The 13,643-nt window shown below is 38.9% G+C and overlaps 1 protein-coding gene across 1 annotated transcript in view; it reads right to left on the bottom strand.

Annotated features, from left to right (window-relative positions):
* Window positions 1-13,643, bottom strand: part of CCDC148 (coiled-coil domain containing 148) — a 328,164-nt gene that overhangs the window by 83,034 nt on the left and 231,487 nt on the right. The window contains exon 8 of the mRNA XM_066280374.1: window positions 8,769-8,909. Coding sequence (XP_066136471.1) covers window positions 8,769-8,909 — 141 coding nt within the window. The remainder of the gene's footprint in view (window positions 1-8,768; window positions 8,910-13,643) is intronic.

The raw sequence follows: 13,643 nt of genomic DNA, 5'->3' as shown, positions 1-13,643 counted from the left end.
AGTAACCTCTGTCAGAACAGGAAAGGCTGCTAAGCATGTTATAGCTCATTGTCTGTATGCACTGTTCTATTATTGGATTTCCTAAACTGGCTAAACTGAAAATGCTCCTACATATGGAGCAAAAGCATTTACTGTACTTTGTCATTCTTACAATCTTTAAAGTTAAGGTATTATTAAAGTGTACCCAGCAAATATTTTAAGGTCAATTTAAAAAAATTTAAAAGGGGGTAGTCATATCCTGGAACTCCTACGGGTCTACCATATCATGCTTTTTACTTAAAATTTTTTAAATTTTCTTTTGAATGCTGATGAACAGGAGACACCAAATCTTTTTCTCCTGCAAACTACTACCTTCTTTATTTGATCCAGCTAATAACACCGTTTTGTCTTTTTCCAAATAGCTCCAGATATATAGAAAAGATTTAAATAGGCAGGTGGGGTCCTCAAACCCCTCAGCAAGATCTTCTGAGCATGGCTTTTAAGATACCAAGAGGCAGAAAAAGCCCAATAGAGATCAGGGGAACTACCAGCTTTTAGGATACACCCTTAAAGGCTCCAACGCCCCAAAGGGGTCACATAGGATGCCATCTGGGTCCTGCTTCAATAGTGGAAAGGAAGATCATTGAGCTAAAGCTTGCCAGACTTACATGCCTCTGCTGTGAGGAAACAGGGACACTGGAAGGTAGGCTTCCCCCTCGCTCCTCTAAGGGAGGGTTCAGTCTCTTCCAGCCCTGCTCCAGCCACCTATGACCTAACCTTGCCCAGAATGCTGAGGTTTGCCACTGAAGGCTGAAGGTGCCCAGGGCCATCGGCCCCATCTACGACACTGTGGACGAGCCTAGGGTATTTCTTCCAAGAAGCAGGTAAACTGATCTCATTAGCACAAGGGCCACTTAACTATGTCTTGCCTGAATAGTCAGGTTTTTTATTCTTCCCTCGAAGATCTCTGTTGTGGGTGTTGATAGTCCTATTTTCTGCTGCTTTGTTTAATATATAGTGTCTTCTTTATTCCTCCTACCTCAATGCTCCACTCATATTTCAGGCTGGGACCTACTCTTAATTTAGAGCTCTCTTTCCCCCTTTTGCCAACTTCTATTATGAATCTACCTTTGCCACCCAGCTTAGTGTATCCCAAGGTTCTCTTTACCAAGCCACAGTCGCAGAGCTCCAGGGAAAAGCAACCTGGTCTCATCTCTTCAGGCAGAGGAGAACAGAAGCTTGCTGCAGATGGCTTTTTCAGTCTACCTGAATCATTACCAGCTAGAAGTAGTGGTCATTGGGACTTGGACGTGAGCTGCAAAGTATAGAATTGTGACAACAATTCCAGTGCCATGCAGACCTTTCCTGGATGTGGACTTTTCCTGGACTCCTGCTCCTTGTGACAGCTCCTAACAGACTGAACTGGGGTTGGGTTGCATTTATCAGGGATTTGGCATGGTGTTGGTGCCAACTTGGACTTGGTGAACATGTTAAGGACACTACTCTTTTACAGATTCTTGCTGTATTGGCCAAGATGCTTAAAGGCTTTAATCACTGTAAAAAAAAAAAAAAAGAAAAAAAAGAATAGAGGACTAGATAAGGAATATATGGCACATGTACACCATGGTATACTATTCAGCCATAGAAAATGATGATATCGGATTACTTGCAACAAAATGTAAATTTCACTTTTAAAAGATAGTTAAAACCAGAAAAGTGATCTTCTTGGATTACTGTCTGCCTTTCTGCCACCTATGACTCATATACTGAGAACTGACTTTACATTCAGTCTCATAGTAGAAGGTTAGAGTCAATTAATAACCTTATGTTAATGTTCATTTCCAAATTTTAATAGAAAAACAAAAACCATTGTGAATATTTTAAAATTATATGATCTTTTGGATAATTGAAACTCATACTATACTAATTTTTTATGTAAACAATATTATTTAGAGGACTGATATTAAATCTTCAGAAACTAAAGTCTAAATCTTGAGTTTGTTTTTGGAATAGTTTCTACTATATATTATCCTCTGCTTTGGACCATTATAAAATTTATTTATTTATTTATTTATTTATTTATTTATTTAGTTAGTTAGTTATTAATTCAGTGACAGGAGGGAAGGCAGAGGCAGACTCCCACATGCACCCCAACCAGGATCCACTCATCAAGCACACTAGGGGGTGATATTCTGTCCATCTGGGGCACAGCTCCATTGCTCAGCAACCAAGCTCTTCTTAGCACCTGAGGCAGAAGCCATGGAGCCATCTTTAGCACCTGGGGCCACTCACTCCAATTGAGCCATGGCTGCAGGAGGGGACAAGACAGAGAGAAAAGCAAGAAGGGGAGGAGTAGAGAAGCAGATGAGAACTTCTTCTGTGTATCCTGACCAGGAATCAAACCCAGGGCATACACACACTAGGCCAATGCTCTACCTCTGAGCCAACTGGCCAGGGCCTATAAAATTCTTCTTTTTTTTTTTTTTTGCAGAGACAGAGAGAGAGTTAGAGAGAGGGATAGATAGGAACAGACAGATAGGAATGGAGAGAGATGAGAAGCATCAATCATCAGTTTTTCATTGCGACACTTTAGTTGTTCATTGATTGCTTTCTCATGTTTGCCTTGACTGTGGGCCTTCAGCAGATCGAGTAAGCCACCCCTTGCTCAAGCCAGCAACCTTGGGTCAAAGCTGGTGAGCTTTGCTCAAACCAGATGAGCCCATGCTCAAGCTGGCGACCTCGGGGTCTCGGACCTGGGGCCTTCCACATCCCAGTTCGATGCTCTATCCACTGCACCACTGCCTGGTCAGGCTATAAAATTTTAATAGTTAATTTACCCATTAGGTTTTATAGCTCTCATGTATGGGATACTTCATCAGATTCCCAAGTAAAAAGACCAATAAATAAATGTAATAATAATATTTATTTTTTTGTTTATATTTTATTTTTACCCTAATGTCTATTTAAATGGTGCCAACAACAACAAAAAAAAAAGAAAGAAAAAAGAAAAGAAAGCCACCCCATCAAACTTTGACTGCAAGATCACATTTCTAGAAGTTAGTACTTGAGATACCTCAAAACTGAGGGTAGGAAGTAATTTAACAGAGTGGTCCTCAGCCAGATGGGAATACTTCACTCTAGTGGCAGGTGGTTCCTTTACAAAGAGAACGTTTACAGAAAGAGATTTGGGTGGATGAATATTGGAGCAAAGGTCAAGCTGTTCAGAGTAGTTCAAAGACATGTTTATAGGATCCATGGAGTCATTCTGAGTTCTCATATTCCATATTTATAAAAATATAAAAAAGTGCTGTAAACCAACATCTGAATGTCACTGCATTTACTGAGTACTACCCACAATGTTTCTTTTGCGTTCACAATTTAGTTGGGCCCCAGTGATATATTACATAAATGGACAGTATTTAAATCTTGAGTCACTTTAGTCTAAATGGGATCCAGTTAGATATCTCCCTGGCTCTCTTTCTCTCTCTCTCTCTCTCTCTCTCTCTCTCTCTCTCTCACACACACACACACACACACACACACACACACACACCTTCACTTTGAGTTTGAGAAGGAGTAGCATGGGAGAAAAGGAGTTGGAAGAGACAGACCAGGCTCTGGGCCAGACGGTGCCATTTCTGAAGGGCCTTTCTGCCAGGGGCGGTTTTTGAGGCAGTGCTCTGATTTTGAAGGTTCTTTACCCACCACCTAAATTCCTAAGATCTCTGCCACCCTCCCTCTGCACCAGCAGGGCATTCACTGGAAATGAAAGGCAATTAGTTGCAGGCATTTGAGGGAAATTACAGTGGACAGTTTCATATCCTGAAGTTTCTGTAGTGCAAAAATGCACACAATAGCAAAAAGAAAAAAATTAGTAAAAAGAGAGTTGATGATGAATCTTATTGGAGTCAATGAAGAAAGTTTAGACTCTAAGGCTTAAACTTTGATCAAATGTGGCAAAACTAATAACCATTACTGGTATAAGAGCATTCATGCTAAAGAAATAATCAAACCACATGGGCCCAAAGTATGTTTTGATGACGTAGAACCAGGAAATAAGAGAAGAGGCATGAATGACTGAAGGCAAAGGTACTATGCTAATCACCCCAAACTAAGACCTTCATTAGTCCTCACTGAGGGGGTAGGAGAGTCACACAGTAATTATGTGTGTAAGTGTATGCACACAAATATACACATTTGTATTCATTATGTATATGTGCAGATATATTTTATTTACTGTATGTAGTTATGCTTAACTTAATTGCAAACTTCATATAGTTTAATTTATTTTATATTTTTTTGTTTTTCTCTACTAGCCCTTTTGTTTTATTGTAAATTGGAAGCGAACAGAAATTCTCTGTATTAATATGTAAGAGCATCTACTGACCTAACCAAGAATTGTATATTATCATTGTGGCAGAGCAGGCAAACCCATCCCTTTAAAGATACCAAAAAAGAGGCAATTTCTGTTTGAGTGGAATGACCTTTCAACAATGGTATGAAGGCAACTGGTGAATACTTGTTGAATAAGCAAATAAATTAATAAATGATTACCCTATTTGGACCATTAGTGACCCCTTTGACATTATACACAGTCTTAGTGTCAATATGTCTTACTAAGCTCACTTATTAGCTCAGAATCCTCTAAGTCAGAGATCCACCATGGTGTGGCTGGGTGCTCTGCTCATGATATCATGAGGCTTAAATCAAGGTGTTGACAAAACGGAGTTCTCATCTGGATGCTTTAGAGAAAAATCTGCTTCCAAGCTCATTCTTATTTTTGGCAGAATTCAGTTACTTTAGTTATAGAACTGTAGGTTAAGGTTCTCATTTCCTTTCTGGCTGTTGAATCCTAGAAACCACCCACACTCCTTGCCATGTGACCTCCTAAATTTTTAAGCCAAGAATATTGGGTCATGTTCTTTTCATGTTTCAGATCTCTGACTACCCCTCCTGTGAGCAGCCAGAGAACTCTTTGTTTATAAAGGGCTCATGATTAGGTCCAACCCACCCAGGCACTCTCCCTTTCTCAAGGCTGTCTGTGCTCTATAAATACAATCTAACCCATGGTATCTACCGTCCTGGCGATTATACAGGACTTGTATCTCATGTGGCTGGAAATCCTGGGGCCTGTCTTAGAAGCCTGCCTATCATAGGTGCTATTCATTGGCCCAACAATCCTGAAGAAGCAGAGTTTAAAGTCTGCAAATTTGGTTTTTTTTATTATCATTCTCTAAGTTAACCTTGTTTTCCCCATTCTTTGCTATTAGGTTATGAAACACTTGAGAAGAGATTTTATGATTTCATAATGAATTGTTCTCACAAGAACCTACAGATTCCCACTCTGAGAGAATAGCTTTGACTTGAATTGGGAAGGTACTCTTTCAAGCACAGAACTTCTTGAATCTTCTGAGAAGCAACAGTGTTCCAGCCCTCTGTCTGCATTCTGTTTATGATAGCCTACCCTCTTTTGTTTTAGACTGTTTCACTCTCCCCTGCTCACCTGCAGAACAAAAACAATTCTGAGTATTTTCCAGGTCACCTGAAGACAAAGGGGAACATCCAAGTGCCAAAGTTCTGCTGGAGCCTGGGTCTCTTGGCATTTACTGGTGTGATGTCACTTGAAGCTAAGAGAACACAAGATGATAGATTCCTCCCCAGAAACATCTCTGAGACAAGGCTGAAGGTTACATGACTTTCCTGGTCCTGTTCTCCATCCCTCAGTCATACAATGAGGATGGTTTCAATGCTGAATTAGGAGTTGGCTAAATTGGAAGAGAATTGTGATATGCTAGATCAAGGAAGGGATGAGACTCTTTTTGTTTTTTTATGTGAACCTTGGTTGAAATCTCCATTTTGGCAGCAAAGCTGAACTTCCGGTGTCTTGGATCCCATGAAACTCCAGGCATCATGCAGCAACCACACCTCCTAAAACACTGTGATGCAGAGCAATTTTTATGTTACTCAAGCCTCCTAAAGAGCCACCTCTAGTAAAAAGTTGGTGCTGGGACCAATATTATATAGGTTACATTTACATTTACATTACATTTTAAGGTTCATCTAGCACTGTCATTTTGCTTCATATAATAGCTCTTAGGGATAGTTTATAGAAAGGCATCATTTTTTTACTTTATCACTTTATCATAATAATTTCAAAAGTGGAGAGATGCTTCTGAAATACTACCATGATCACCATAAGCTTATGAATCAAGACTTTCCTTCAGTTTTGAATAAAACTATGAAAACTGTGAATATTACGGTCAACTAGAGTTTTAAAGCACAGAAAAAAAAAGTGATCTAATAACTCAAAGGTAGATCTGAAAGGAGCTGGGACCTGCTATGGTAAACTCTGGCACTGAATACAAATCAAGATGTTATTACAACAGAGAGTATTATTCCATAAAAACAAATCACTAGGAAGAAGAATTAGGAGAAATATAGCTCTTGTTCTGACATCCTACGGTGAGGTTTTACCCATAGTTTCTCTACGTCTATTGCTGCTCTTATGAGAAGAGAAAGGCAGGCAGGTAAAACAGAAGACAGAAAAACAGAGCACCAGCTAACAAAGCAACCACTCAAGTCAGGGGAATTGCCTTGATGGGGTTTACTGCCAAGCTAGTGTTAAATATTGAAGTGCTAAAATTTGTCACCAACATATAAAAAAGCTAAAATAAAAGAATCTAGATTTTTTGGTTAGTATATATAAAGATAGACAGAACTCTGGTCAATATGTCTGAGTTAACATAGAAATCACCTTTTCCACTTTAAACATATAAATATTTTGGACAAAATATAACACAACAGCTACACACACACACAGAGCAGTGTCCAAGTATCGAAAATAAATGGAACTCAAAGTCAGAGCATAAGAGGGAGCCAAAACCAAGGGACTCTGGGGGAACCTGGACCTGAGATAGGTCTGAGAAGGTGGTGGCAGGGTCTTTAATATCAATTGTAGGACCGGTGCACACAGGAGCTAGGACCGAGCTTAGAAAGAGTAAGAAATATGTAGGAGCTGTTCACACACAAAATGGAAACTAGATATACTATGACCACCCCCCAGGAAAGTGACAAAGGGACTAACTTTCTGCCTGGGACCAGAGGAGTAAAGAGGTCATCTAGAACCCCGGCTGGTGCTGTGCATCAGCACTAAGCAGCACCCACTGTAGCTCCCAGCACAGGTCCCAAGCCACAAAGTGAGTATACCACCTGGTCCCGGGCCAGTGAAATTCACAGGGCCCTTAGGAGAAGCTGTAGAGATGCTCTCACTACCAGGTCACAGTTCATAAAGGAAAGTACAACTCACAGAGGAAAGTTTAATAGTTTTGATTACTTGATCATTTTAAATTTTCATGAAACTCAGACACTACAGACAAAATTAAAAGGCAAATGACCAATGGAAGAAAATACTTAAAACCCACATAATGAATAAGATACAGTAGCTAGAATTTATAAAGAACTACAGATTAATAAAGGAAAAGAAATAGACAAATGGACAAAAGGTGCAAATAAGCAATTCACAGATGAAGAAACTGCCCAATAAATATGAGGAGGTTTTCTATCTCACCAGTGATCAGGCGTATTCAACTTAAAACAATAAAACACTGTTCACATTTATTAGATTGGCAAAAGTCAAAAAGAAGTTTCAGTAGCTCATAAAATAAAATTTAAAACCTTATGAAATCGAAAGCATGCAGATCTGAGAACATACTAATTCCCTTCTGAGGTGTACCCTAGAGAAAGCCATGCACACATGCCCCAGGGGACTAGTATAACATCTGCCCCAGCATGGTTGCAAGAACAAAACTTTAGAAACTTAAATGTCAACGAGTAAAAGAAGGGATAAGTGATAGCCTAGTTCTACAATAGAATACTATACAGAAGTTAAAAGGAGAAAAACAGGTTTCCATCTATTAACATGGGCATATCTCAGAAATGTAAGGTTGAATGAAGAAGCACATGCTGCAAAATAATACAGTATGATAGTATTCATGAAAAATGTAAAAGTCACAAAGTACATAATAAACTACATTAAAAGCGATAGATGGTTTGAAAGGATAGAAATAGCACTCGTGATTGAGATTCCCTTTGAGGAGGTAAGAAGGGAAATGGTACTGAGTACATCCTCAAAAGAGGACTTCAATTAATCTGTAGAATAAAATAAGTCTGAAACAGAATGAAAATATTAAGTTTCGATGCTACGTGATAAGTAGTGATGCATTTATTACATCATTCTCTGTACTTAAAAAAATACCAACTGTAAAGAAGTATTTTTAAAAAGAACATAAATAAAATAAAACAGATGCCTTGGTTCTATATAATTGAAAGATGTTGCCCATGTATATGGCTTAGAGCTTAATTATTCTTTTTATTACTGTTTGTTTAGTTTGTTATTGTTTTTGGTGTCAGGCCAAATGTCCACAGCTCATCTACAGACTGATAAAGCTCTTTCTCCAATCTTTCAGAACGCTTTTCTCACACAGATATTTTTTGACAGTTACTTACTGCATTGCAATAAACCAAAATGCTATCCTAGTACCCTCGGTCTTTGTCACGTCCTTATTTAGTACAAGACTTAACAGTTCTAAAACCTGTCTTTACCCACAACATCTCTTCTAATCACAAGTACCTGTGCTTGTGTAGGTTAAGGGAGCGGGTTCTCATCTATGTCCATAAATCTTCCTGAGAACTGCCTAATAAAATCCCATGCCAAACACCAAGATTAACCACAACTCAATCAGGCAATTAAACATTCATTCACACACTCACAGCAACAGCGAATTTCATACCTTTTTTTTCTTCTCTTCCCTTTGTAACAATTCCTTCTTCTTCCATAGTTTCTCTTCCTCCTTTTCCTTTTCTCTTCTTCTGGCAGAAATTTCCATTTCCAACCTCACTACCTCTTCCAGATGGGCTTGCCATCGAAGAATCTGAAATAAATAGAAATTCATTTCAGTAACTATACACACTCAAGTGATTTTATGAATCACAATGAGACTAGGTTCTATAAGAAGCAGATGTCAAAGTTTTTCCAAACACACATTAAAATTCTGTGCACACACGAGTGTGATATATGTGTGATGTATGTGTAAGACATGTGTGTGTGCTTTAGTCTTAAAGCAGAAAGCAACTTTAAAGTCACCTCATTCAGAGATTCTTCACCTGGATTCATGGACTGAAATTCTGAAGAGTCTGTAAATTGACATCAAAAGATCAGTGAATTCTCATAAGTAGTATACGAAAATTTCTGTTCTTGCACAGGTATGTTTTTCTGAAACAACAGTTCCAGTTTCTCTTCAACACTTTTTAAAAATATTCAAATGGTCCCTGGATCCTAAAAAGTTTTAAGAAGTACTGATTATGTCATCCTCCTTATTTTATAAGTAAGGAGAATGAGCTCAAATGAAGATGAAAAATTTTTTCAAGATATTAAAAAGAACTTTAGGGTACTGATAGGTGTTATTGGTCAAAGTATAACTGGCACAGCACTTATTGCGCCATACGTAATTATGTATCACAATATAAAATATGTGTAGCCTTTGGTCCACACCCCACTTTTAGAAACTTATGCAAAGAAGATAATCAGACAAGTGCACAAAAATGTACACCCAGGAATGTTTACTGCAGCATTGCTTAAACACAAAAATTGAAGAGTCTAAGCATCAGGCAATAGGAGACAGTTTAAATTAATTATGGTTCCTTCATACAATGACTATAACTGAAAACAGATACTTTTTATCTATATTCACTGCCATAGAAAATGTCCACAACACAATGTTAGATGCAAAAACACAATTACAGTATGATCTCATTGAAATAAATATCATCTATGTATCTACACATAGAAAGAGATTTGGAAGGATGATTATCAATATAATATATTGGCTATCTCTGAATAGCATCATTTCATGTAATTAAAAAAATTTATTCTCTAAACCTTTCTGTGCTGAGTGACATTTTTACAATAAACATGTATTATCTTTGGAAGCCAGAAACTAATGAAACTAACAAAATAAAAACATACTTTGACATGTTGCGTGTACACATGTAGCTAAGGAAGCAGAGAGGAGGGAGATGGAGAGATGGGCAGAATTCTCTTCAGTAAAGAAAGCAACTAGCATTCCCAATTTAATACTTTATATTATATAGTTGATATAACAGTGATTCATTATGGTAACACATAAAATAAAAATGGAATAAATAAAATATCCTAAAATGAATTAAAGTGACTAAATAGTTAACTTTTTGCACTTTAACTACTCAAAGTTTGTTTTCTAAAAATATATTTGCTTTATATGTCAAAATAACCAAGAAAATACAGACTTTGGTTTTAAACACACTTAGGTTTTCCTATTGGCTGCGATCCTGGCCATATTTACCTTTCATCTGGAAATCCATGCTTAGAATAAGATCACCTATGCCTTCTGTTCTGACCTCTTGATTCCAAACCATTCTTTCCTATAACCCATATTCCTTCTGTAACATGCTTTTCCATAATCAAATGTCCTATCAAATTGCTAGTGAACATCCAAAGCATAGTCCTCAGTTCTTTCCTGAACCTCATGGTCACATTTAACCCTGTTAACCATCTCATTATGTCTAAAACTCTTTCCTTCCATACACTATTCTCCCCTGCTTCTCCACTAAAGGGTACCACCGTTCTCTTCTTCATGCTTCCTGTGCCCGTCCTACACCCGCAGCTCTACTGCTATTTTTTCTCTTTGACCTCAACCTCCATCTGTTCATTATCTGATGGGCACATTCTCCCCTATGAGTTAACCTATTACTTCTGTGTATTTGACTCTAAAATGTACAATGTTAGTTCTGTCTTTTTGTCTGCAATCTCATCCTAATAAATGCATAAAACCTTTGCTATTGGTATATGCACCCAAAATACAACAGTTCTAAAATTAAAACTCAACATTTAAACTTTGCTGTAGTTTCACACCAGTCCTGTCCACCTGCCTCTTCTTTCAAACATCTTGGTTTGCTCTGTGGAACCACAAGTATGTCTGTAGTTTGTAATTATTTCTATTATTACATACACCCATCAACATGACTAATTCTTCATATTTTACATCTGACTTAGTTAATCTTATATTTCTTAAGCTCAGATGAGCTTTTATTTATAACAAGTCACTTTCTAAACTATTGAATTTCCATAGTCCACGTCACTGTAATTCCCTAATTCACTGTCTGCCAAATGCATTTAGAATAATACCAAAAAGTTCATGAGGTGATGTCAATTTTCCCAACCACAGCCTGAATAATTCAGCTTTCTCACTCCCAACAATTGTCCCACTTCAACCCAGCTTATTGTAATCTCTAGGTAGGTTTTCTCTTGCACTTTCCCATACTGCTCTTAGCCTCATAGCATGGTCCAAATAGTCCCCCTCCTGCAATGCCCTCAGTTTCCCCATTTTATAAATACTTCATGGCCCAGCACATATTCCATGTCTTCCATGAAACATTTTCCAACTCATGCTTCTCTCTCTTTTCTTAATTGCACAGTAATTGCTCTCTACTTATTTCTAGCATAGTGTTCCGACTTCTATATAGAAAGGGTACATGATATATATGTATTTTGTCTCCTTGTACAGTCTAGCAGAGTGCTAGTACATTATAGGTGCTCAATAATTACCTATTTGTTTAACAAAGTCAATATTTTTAAGTGAAATCTAATAAATGAAGAAGACATAATACTATTAGAATATATCATTTTGAAACACCTACTCAAATAATGAATTGTCATTCATGATCATCAATGGCTACTAAAAACTTTATGCTAACAGCTGATGGGAAACTTCATAATGGATGGGCCAGACTGTTGACAATTGAGCGCACTGAATAATTCAATATCATAGAAAAATATGCAGACACTTCATATTTCACCTCTTGATAGAAGTCTACAACAATCCCTGAACTGTTCTTGCCAAAAAAATAAAAAGGAATATGATCAAATCTCTAAACCTATCTATCAGGATACAGGAAATTCAGCCAATAGAAAAAACATACTAAATAAACAGTTGGGTACTCAAACAGCAAAATCAAAATTTGAAAACTTTAAAGGACTTTAACAAATTACAAAAAAAACCCAATAAAATAAATAAGAACTATGGATTAAAAGAGATTTAAGAAAGATATCAACCAAAACCAGTATATGGATAATATATGAATTCTGATTTAAATAAGCTAAATGTAAAAAGAAATTAAGAACAATTGAAATTTTATATATTGATTAATTGATGCTATTAAGGAAATACTATTATAGTTTTTAGGTTCGATTATAGTATGGCTATGCTTTTTAAAAGATTTCTCTTTATTTTAGAGATATATACGAAAATCCTAACAGATAAAATGATATGTCTGGGGTTTGCTTATTATTAATTATCCTATGGGGTAGAGACAATATGGCGATGGAGTAGGCAGACGTACCAACTTCCACCTCCCAGAACCAAAGTGGATTACAAACTAATTTTAAGAACCATCATCTGGAAAAACCAACTTTGTCCAAACTAAGAGGACTCTTCAACCAAGGAACACTGAAGAAGCCACACTGAGACTGGTAGGAAAAGCGGAAAAACAGAGAGGGCTGCCCAGCTCCCCGGAGCAAACGGCAGCCGGGAGAGACTCGCGTGGTGGGAAGTGAGTTTAGCAGAGAGAGGAGGGTCCTGAGTCCAAGAAACAAAGCCCCAGTCTGCAGCCCCAGAGCCTAGAAGAGGCATATGGACAGTATTTAGCTGGAAACAACACAGGACACTGTTTGTGAGAAAGAAACTTATTTCTCAGACACAGGATTCTTCTGAAAGGGACCGCACAGAAAACCTCTCTCACAACCACTCACCCGGGGCTCTGGGGGACAGGGAGAAAGGAGAGGACCAAAGTAGCAAGAAGAGAGTGTAATCTAGGAGGCACAGGGAGAAACACTTTGAGAGACAGCCACCCTAACCTCTGGGACGAGTCCCTCCCCAAATCTGAAGTGAATATTTCCCCTGGAAACAGCAATACCAGCAAAGGGAAGCAGGATACCAACCAAACAAGCTCTCCCATGGCACTCAAAGCAGAGTTGCTTAGAAGGAGGAAGCTTTTCGGACTACAGTAGTGAGTGTTAGGGTCTGAGCTGCAGCGCCCCCACCCACACAGCTGAGGGCTCGCCAGAGGGCGGGTGGCAGTGGGACGCAGAAGCACAGTTCTGTCGGTAAGGGCAGAAGCCGTCTGGCCACCACTGAGGCCCAGGTGTGAGCTCAGTCTTGCCTGGGCTGGGGAAGAAGGGACATGCAAAAGTGTTCAAGCCAAGCTGCGGACCACCTGCACTCCAGCCTGCAGGGGAAGGGCAGGAGCCCTGGAAGAGGTGGAAACCTGCCCTTGAGCAAGGGCGCAGGAGCACAGGAACTGAGGCCTGTGGCCTGACTTGGGAGCTGGCTCCTCCCACAGGGGTGAAGCCAAAAACCCAGAACAGGTGGAGTCCCGCTACTGAGTGTGGGCATGCAGTCCCACCTGGCCTGTGGAGCCAAGGCTTGCAGCCATCCCATGAGCAGGCTCCTCCTGCAGGGGTGGGGCGAAAGCCCGGAATCAGGCAAAGACCTGCAGCTAAGCAAAGGTGCTCACCCCTGCCCTCAGGGACGGGCATAATGCCACCCACGGGGGCGAGGTGAAGGCCAAGG

Source organism: Saccopteryx bilineata, chromosome 5 (assembly GCF_036850765.1).
Source record: "Saccopteryx bilineata isolate mSacBil1 chromosome 5, mSacBil1_pri_phased_curated, whole genome shotgun sequence".
NCBI classification, from domain to species: Eukaryota; Metazoa; Chordata; class Mammalia; order Chiroptera; family Emballonuridae; genus Saccopteryx; species Saccopteryx bilineata.
This window is presented reverse-complemented; position numbering and strand designations above follow the sequence as displayed.